The 8,445-nt window shown below is 34.9% G+C and overlaps 1 protein-coding gene across 7 annotated transcripts in view; it reads left to right on the forward strand.

Annotated features, from left to right (window-relative positions):
* Nucleotides 1-8,445, forward strand: part of SRBD1 (S1 RNA binding domain 1) — a 226,926-nt gene that overhangs the window by 49,545 nt on the left and 168,936 nt on the right. For all 7 annotated transcript variants that reach the window (XR_004678603.1, XM_035001643.1, XM_035001644.1 and 4 more), the window contains exon 12: nt 3,942-4,099. Coding sequence is in view for 6 of the 7 variants with exons in the window: in XM_035001643.1 (XP_034857534.1) it covers nt 3,942-4,099 (158 nt within the window). In the remaining variant the exon portion in view is untranslated. The remainder of the gene's footprint in view (nt 1-3,941; nt 4,100-8,445) is intronic.

Genomic DNA, 8,445 nt, shown 5'->3' on the forward strand with positions numbered 1-8,445 from the left:
GTATCTTGTCTTATTTAATTTTATGTACTGTTTATTATTATTTATGCTAATAGACCTATTAAAGCATGAAGTAAGTATTTGTTGATCTACTAACCCATCCGGAGACTGAGTCAGGATCACAAAGCAATTATAGTTAAGCGTAGATTTCAATCTGTAGAGGCATTCATATGCGTAGACCACAAAACAGAGGTCTTAATTATAATGTACTTTTCAAATCTTCACCAGTTAATGTGTACCCCTTCCAGTCCTACAAAACCAGTTTTGCAATTTGACAGCCAAGACAAACAAATGGTTTTATTGATGAGAGATTTAGCTTGGGATAATAAACTAAGAAGTTAATGGAGAATTTAGTTGGAAACAGTTTTTGGAGGTAAGAGAACCAAAAACAGCATAAGAAATTCATCATGTGCTCAGTGGGGCACATGATGAATTTATTACTATGAATTTATTACTATGAAGAGCGAAAGCTAATACATCTTTTTAATTCTAAATGGGAGTTATTTAGGTGAATAATTATCAGCAGTGATGAGCACATATTAGAGGAGATGATTAAAGTGACCATCTAAATGAACTCGTGGAAGGACTAAGAGTTACAAAGAAGAACTGCAAAAGAGCTGAGGTGCAGATTGTGGGTTTTTGTAGGGGAAGAGATGGAAAGACGTTTGAGGAGGCAAAAGCCCTCTTTCCTGCTTATCTCTAGCCTTTGTCTTTGTAGTCAAACTTCAAATCAGCCATTCCCTCATATATTCCTTCCTACGTGTCTAGACTTTCTTCATTCTCTCTTATTTATGGATTTCAGCAAGCGTTGCTTGAAAACTGTAGATTTCTAGCCATCTCTTCAAGCTCACTATAGTTGATAGCAGCCTTTATAATGTTTGCCTGTTTTTCTTTTACTGGACTTGGCCATTGACTTTGGAGGTGTTGACAACAGGGACTGAGGGGGTACTACTAAAAAAGACACATAGCTTTTTCGACCAGCTTCTTTGTATCAAAGTCATTCATTCTCTTGATTCATCCTTCATAGCTCAGTTGTCCCTTAACAATATTGTTTCTTTTCGAATCCTATTTCAAGTCTGTGCGAGGTTACATCTCTTGCTTTTGAGTGCTGGGGCATAAAATTTAAAAATAAGGGGTTTTGTTCATAAGGAAAAAGAGAAAGTTACCTTATTCAAAATTTCATTTCCTCTTGTTTTTCTTTATCTTGGTTTTTCATGTTGCATATAATGTCCAGTAGTGCTTTTGACATTTTTGCATACATTTGAATTGAGTAGCTTCACTGCCTATGGGTTGATTTCATTGAGATTTACTGTAAGCGATTTGGTGTGGGATTGTTTAATGTATAATCCTTCTCTGACTTCTTTTAGCAGTGGGCAAACAAGAGCACTTTTCTTTTCTTTTTCTAAAATGCCTGTGGTTAAAAAAATATATCTTATTTTAGTCTGTAAGTTGGTTTGCAGACATTGTCTGCAGATGTGTCTCTTGATAGAAATACTTGTAATTACCCGAACAGCAATTGAGGGAGAAAACTCCCAATTGAATTTTCTTTAAAGAAAATTACTTCAATTCTCTAATTAAAAAGAAATTTGTCCTAATGTAGAAAAATGGAAAGAATCAGTAAAACACTAAGGAAAAAAACCCACAAAATTTTACTTCCTAGAGATAATCACTGTTAACCAGATTTTTCTCCATTCATGTGTGAGTATTTAAAACAATCATACGGACTATATTATTTTGCAGACATTTGATTCAGTTGACTATATACTATGCAGTCTACTTTGGATTTCTTATTTCTGTAACTATCAAGATGATTCATCCCTGTGTTGTTTTTCACACCTACCTCTTTCATCAATTCTACATTGTCAGTTACCAAGTGCTGCCCGTTTTCCCTTCCTTTATTATACCTTGAATTTTGCCGCTTCTTGATCTCTGTGGTTACTGTTTTAGTTAAGGATATGATAATTTCTTGTCTGGATTACTGTTCTAGGGTCATAGATGATCCCTGTCTTTGTTTTGCCATACTACACATTTCATATTGCCATCCTCACACTCCCATCTGGTTATATCATGCTCTTCTACTTAAAATTCTCCAGTGGCTCTTCTTTGTCTCTAGGATTAAATCCAAGCTCTTTAGAAGATCATGCATAGCCTTTTGTGGTCTGATTTCATCTTGGCTCTACAGCCTTGTGTTTTGGTATTTCTTTTTACTTTAGCATATGAAATTACTTGCTTTTTCTATAATGAGTCATGAGTCTACGTATGGCATTGCCTGCAACATTTTCTCTATGCCTTCATTCTATTCTCCCTGCCTTTGTTTGCTTAACTCTAATACTTATTCTTCTTGATTCACCTAAGAAGGCATCTGTTTTAGAAAGTTTTGCAGTTTAGGTGTCCATCCCATATGTTCTCATTAGCATAGCACTTATCATTGTTTATACTTATCTGATTATTTTCTGTTTTTTGCACTGTACAGTCGTATTCAGAGCAGGGATCTTGTTTTTTTCAGCTTTGTATCTTACACCGATCATGGTACTTTATATAAGACTGACAAGAAACATTCGCTTTATAAATAAAGTTAAAAGTGAAGATTTAGAAATACCTATCGGGGGCGCCTAGGTGGCTCAGTTGGTTGAGCGACTGCCTTCAGCTCAGGTCATGATCCTGGAGTCCAGGGATCGAGTCCCGCATCGGGCTCCCTGCTCCTCCCTCTGGCCCTCCCCCCTCTCATGTGCTCTCTCACTCTCTCTCATTCTCTCTCTCAAATAAATAAAATCTTTAAAAAAAAAAAGAAATACCTATCGTGATACTTTTCATGTTGCTTGGCTGACGTCGGGAGAATGACAGTGAAAAGATGAGAGAAAGCCTTCAGAAATTGACTCGACAGAAAAGCAGACACTAGTTAGCTTCAGATATGTAGATAATTCTACCTCAGCACTGATAAGAAATGTACTTTGAATGGTTTTTGTACTGGCAGTTTTCTTGTGGCCATGGCATGAATGTCTTTACCTGTTCTAATGGAGAAGACATACTTTTTATGTCTTCTTATAAATTTCATAAGAATTTCAGGAGATAATATGTTAAGAGCTTTTGTTAAGAAGATGAATGGTGTTAAGGGGCACCTGACTGGCTCAGTCAGAAAAGTGTGTGACTCTTGATCTCTGGGTCGTGTTTTCGAGCCCCACATTGTGTGTAGTGATTACTTAAATAAATAAATATTAAAAAAAAAAAGAAAGAAAATGAATGGTGTTAAAACTTAGTTTCTGAATGCCTTTAAGTTCATTCTAGGCATATATTTTTATCCTAGAAAAAGTTTTAAAATTAGACTTTTAATAACTTCTCTGGAGAAAACCTGGGAAATTATGTGCATGAAGCATGGTTCTGGACTGATTACTAATATCCTTGGTCATGTCACATGTCTGTGAGAATGACAAGGTGGGGGCTAAATGTGGGGAACTGAACAGAGTGAGAAGATGACATTGAGATTTGTATAGGTAAAAGTGTAAAAACTAAGTACTGATGGAAGAGACTACTTAGGATTGGATAGTTTATCACTAATTTTGTGTTTGTATTTTTAATCAGCTGATAAACTTTAACTTGACTTCCTATATGATGTCTAGGTCTTTATATACTCTGTTTCTTTCACATACACAGATATTTATACATATAGATTTTATATATAAAGAGTTGATAGAGAAAGAATGTAGGTATGACAAACTCCTCAGATTTGCTTCAGAATTGTTTATGGTTTCATATATTACTGCAATTAGCAAAAATAGGCTCAGCATAATTTTATCTATGGTGTTTTCTCCTTTATTTTGTTATAATAATTATTCCTGTGAGGAATAGGTGTATGGAATGAATTCTGTTCTTTTTCAGGAAGAAACTTTAGGTGAATAAAAAACTAAATTCTTTCTCTTTTTCCTTTTATTTTTTGGTTTCTAAAGAGCCAAACTAACATCAGATGCAGAGAAGGAATCAGTAATGATGTTTGGACGGAACCTTCGTCAGCTCCTTTTAACAAGCCCTGTTCCAGGGCGCACCATGATGGGAGTGGATCCTGGTTACAAACATGGTTGCAAATTGGCTATAATTTCTCCTACCAGTAAGGACATCTTTCAGTTCTTCAATTAAAAGTTGTTTGGTTGGTCCTAAGTTTCACATCATACATATTGTGAGGATTTGAAATGTTAATTTTCAAGGCTTAGAAAATGGTTTTCTCACATACAGCAATGTGGAAGCCAGAAAACCAAACTTCATATTTGTCTTATTTGTTGATCAAAAATCTCAACATATTACTGTCATTTATGCCCTTCCCTATGTCACTGTGGAGATGTTGAAGATTAACCAGGCTCAAGTTTTACTATTCCCCCATTAACTTCTGTTTATTGTAGTGTATTATAAAATGTATGATACATTTTAACTCTGTGTATTTTAAGTACCATTTTTATTGTTTTGCCCATTTTCCCCCCTTATTTACTATCTACCCTTTCTATTGCTTTTCATTTCTTGCTGCATTTCTGTGTTTACATTTGGGATCATTTTCTCTCTGCCTGACCCTCTAACCTGTTACATTTAATATGGGGTCAGCTGGTGACAAATTGTGTTAGTTTTTGTCTAAAATGTTTCTGATTTGCCCTCCTTTCTGAAGGATATTTTTGTTGGGCATGGAATTCATGATTGGCAGTTATTTCCAGTACTTTAAAGGTGTCATTTCATTTTTTGTTTCTGTTTTTATCCCCCTCTGACTACTACACTTTTTGTTGAGAATGAGAACTCAACCAAAAATCTTATTATTGCTCTTTTGAAGAGCTCTTTTGATGTCTTTTTCCTCGGGCTGCTAAGATTTTCTCTCTTGGTTTTCAGAGGTTTTCTTATGATGTGCTTAGCTCTGTGTGTGTGTGTATGTGTGTGTGTTGTATGTGTGTGTTGTGCGTTTGTTTTTTTTTTGGGTTTTTTAGCATGAATTCTCCTTGGGGTTTTTAGAGCTTCTTGCATTTCTTTCTGGAAATCCAATTACATGTATATTAGACCTTTCAACTTCCTCTTTCTTCTGTTTTTCATTCTTTTATTTTATACTGTGTCTTTATGTTAATTAAGCCTCTATTCTGCTGTGTCTGATCTGCAGTTAAAGCTGTCCATTGAGTTCTTTATTTCAATTATTATGTTTTCAAGTTTTCGAATTTCCATTTGGTACTTATAAAAAATAGATTTCAGTCCTATAATGAACTTCTTCACTTTAAATTTTTTTGAGCTTTTATATTTTTCTTATTTTTACCTTATAGTTCTCTTATTATATTTATATTATTATATTATGCACTATTACTATATATTATTATGTATTACATATATATTACATATATTATATACTATTATATTTATTGTTCTTGTGTTTCTTTTGGTTTAGATTTTTCTTTCTGAAATAACTTTTTTCTTAAATGATTTTATTTATTTATTTGAGAGAGAGAGAGAGAACATGAGAAAGAGAGAGAGCACAAGCAGGGGAGAGAGGCAGAGAGAGAGGGAGAAGCAGGCTCCCCGCAGAGCAGAGAGCCCAATAGGGGACTCAGTCCAAGGACTCTGGGATCATGACCTGGGCTGAAGGCAGACACTTAACTGACTGAGCCACCCAGGTACTCCTGGAATAACTTTTTCATGTCTACTTCAGTTTTGAGTTCTCTCATGTTATTTCTGGGGTTTTCTAATTCTGATTTATGTTTCTCATTTTCTATGATTTTTTTTAATAGCTCATTCTTTAGGTTACAATTTTTCTCTGTGTTTTGTGGACACATCTTTCTGTAAGGACATACTAGTCTTTTTTTTAATTTACTGTTTTAAAAAATACTCATTCTATATGGAATTTGACATAAAATTCATTTTACCCAACTTTTAGGATAGAAGACCAGGTCAGGAAAGGTTTTCTAGCGTTATATTTCTAGAACTATCCCTTCTTTTTCCCCCAAATTATTGGTGTTGGGGGGAAAGCACTGTAATATCTATATGAATAAAGAGATAGTCTTCTACTTTCTGGAATCTGTTTTCCTGATACTTTCTCTCTTTTACCTAGACTTCTTTTTCCTTTGCCCATGTTATCCTTATCTTGTTCAGTGGGGATATGATTCCCAACAACTTCTTCTCAGTTGGGGTTTTTGTCTTGAAAAGGATATCCTGCCTGTTAGTTTCAAGAGTTCATAGAGATTAGAATTGTCCAATCCTTCCTGAACTCAGTGGGCAGTCTTTCTACTGACCTATAAATTGTGGTATGCAGAGGTCTTTCCCACACTACAGGGAAGTATCTTTTGATATTTTTTGGTCCATGAGATATTTCATTGCTTGTCTCTTCTTGCTCCCACAGAAATGCCAATGCATGTAGGTCTTGATAGTTGCATTATTCCCACTTGATCATCAGTTTTGAGTTTTGTGAATAGTTTGTTACAGATAGCCATGGATTTTTGGTTTTGCTGTCCTAGTTGCTCTTTTTATTATACTATATATTTTTACAGTAAGTGGGAAGACTACTTTGCCAATGTTTTTTCCTGCATCTGTTGAGATACCATATGTATTTGTATTTGGATATATTATTTGTATTGCTTGCAGGATGACTTCTTAAAAATACTTTATGCACACCCACATATATATGTCTGTATCTTCATTCTGTTTTGGTAAGACATTTCCAAGAATTTATCCATTTCAACACTTAAATTAACATGAAGTTGTTTATAATAGTCTTTATATCTTTTTAATCTGTGCTGAAGCTCTAGTAATACCCTTTTTTCATTTCTAATATGATTTATTTGTATTTTCTTTTTTTTATTTATCTGTGTCTTCTTTCTTTTTCTTGATTGGTATTGCTAAAAGTATGTGTTTTTCTTAAATGATTTTTTTTAAATTTTATTTTATTATGTTGTGTTAATCACCATACATTACATCATTAGTTTTTGATGTAATGTTCCATGATTCATTGTTTGCGTATAATACCCAGTGCTCCATTCAATACATGCCCTCTTTAATACCCATCACCAGGCTAACCCACCCCCCCACCCCCCTCCCCTCTAGAACCCTCCAGTTTATTTCTCAGAGTCCATAGTCTCTCATGGTTTGTCTCCCCCTCCGATTTCCCCCCCTTCATTTTTCCCTTCCTACTATCTTCTTCTTTTTTTTTTTTTTAATGTATAATGTATTATTTGTTTCAGAGGTACAGGTCTGTGATTCAACAGTCTTACACAATTCACAGTGCTCACCATAGCACATATCCTCCCCAATGTCTATCACCCAGCCACCCCATGCCTCCCACCCCCCACCACTCCAGCAACCTTCAGTTTGTTTCCTGAGATTAAGAATTCCTCATATCAGTGAGATCATATGATACATGTCTTTCTCTGATTGACTTATTTTGCTTAGCATAATACCCTCTATTCCATCCACATCGTTGCAAATGGCAAGATTTCATTTTTATTGATGGCTGCATAATATTTCATTCACATTTCCTTTATCCATTCATCTGTTGATGGACATCTTGGCTCTTTCCATAGTTTGGCTATTGTGAACATTGCTACTATAAACATCGGGGTGCACATACCCCTTCGGATCACTACTTTTGTATCTTTGGGGTAAATACCCAGTAGTGCAATTGCTGGGTAGTACGGTAGCTTTATTTTCAACTTTCTGAGGAACCTCCATACTGTTTTCCAGAGTGGCTGCACCTGCTTGCATTCCCACCAACAGTGTAGGAGGGTTCCCCTTTCTCAGCATCCTCGCCAACATCTGTTGTTTCCTGACTTGTTAATTTTAGCCATTCTACTGGTATGAGGTGGTATCTCATTGAGGTTTTGATTTGGATTTCCCTGATGCCAAGCAATGTGGAACACTTTGTCATGTGTCTGTTGGCCATTTGGATGTCTTCTTTGGAAAAATGTCTGTTCATGTCTTCTGCCCATTTCTTGATTGGATTATTTGTTCTTTGGGTGTTGAGCTTGATAAGTTCTTTATAGATTTTGGATACTAGCCCTTTATCTGTTATGTCATTTGCAAATATCTTCTCCCATTCTGTCGGTTGTCTTCTGGTTTTGTTGACTGTTTCCTTTGCTGTGCAAAAGCTTTTTATCTTGATGAAGTCCCAGTAGTTCATTTTTGCCCTTGCTTCCCTTACCTTTGGCGTTGTTTCTAGGAAGAAGTTGCTTAAGTGATTTTTAACGTTAAACTTTACCAATCCTCTCCATTATATATATGTTTTTTTATTTTGTTAATTTCTGTTTTTAACTTCATAATTTCCTTCCTTCTACTTTCTTTGAGATTATTCTGTTGTTCTTTTCATAGCTTCCTAAGTTGGTCACTTAGCTCATTATTTCTGTTCTTGAGGTCTTTACCCTCAAATGTTGAATATATTTTTCACTGAAATATAATATAATATAATATAATATAATATAATATAATATAATATAATATAATATA

The sequence above is a fragment of the Mirounga leonina genome, unplaced genomic scaffold (genome assembly GCF_011800145.1).
Source record: "Mirounga leonina isolate KUSES-001 unplaced genomic scaffold, KU_Mleo_1.0 Mir_125, whole genome shotgun sequence".
NCBI lineage: Eukaryota > Metazoa > Chordata > Mammalia > Carnivora > Phocidae > Mirounga > Mirounga leonina.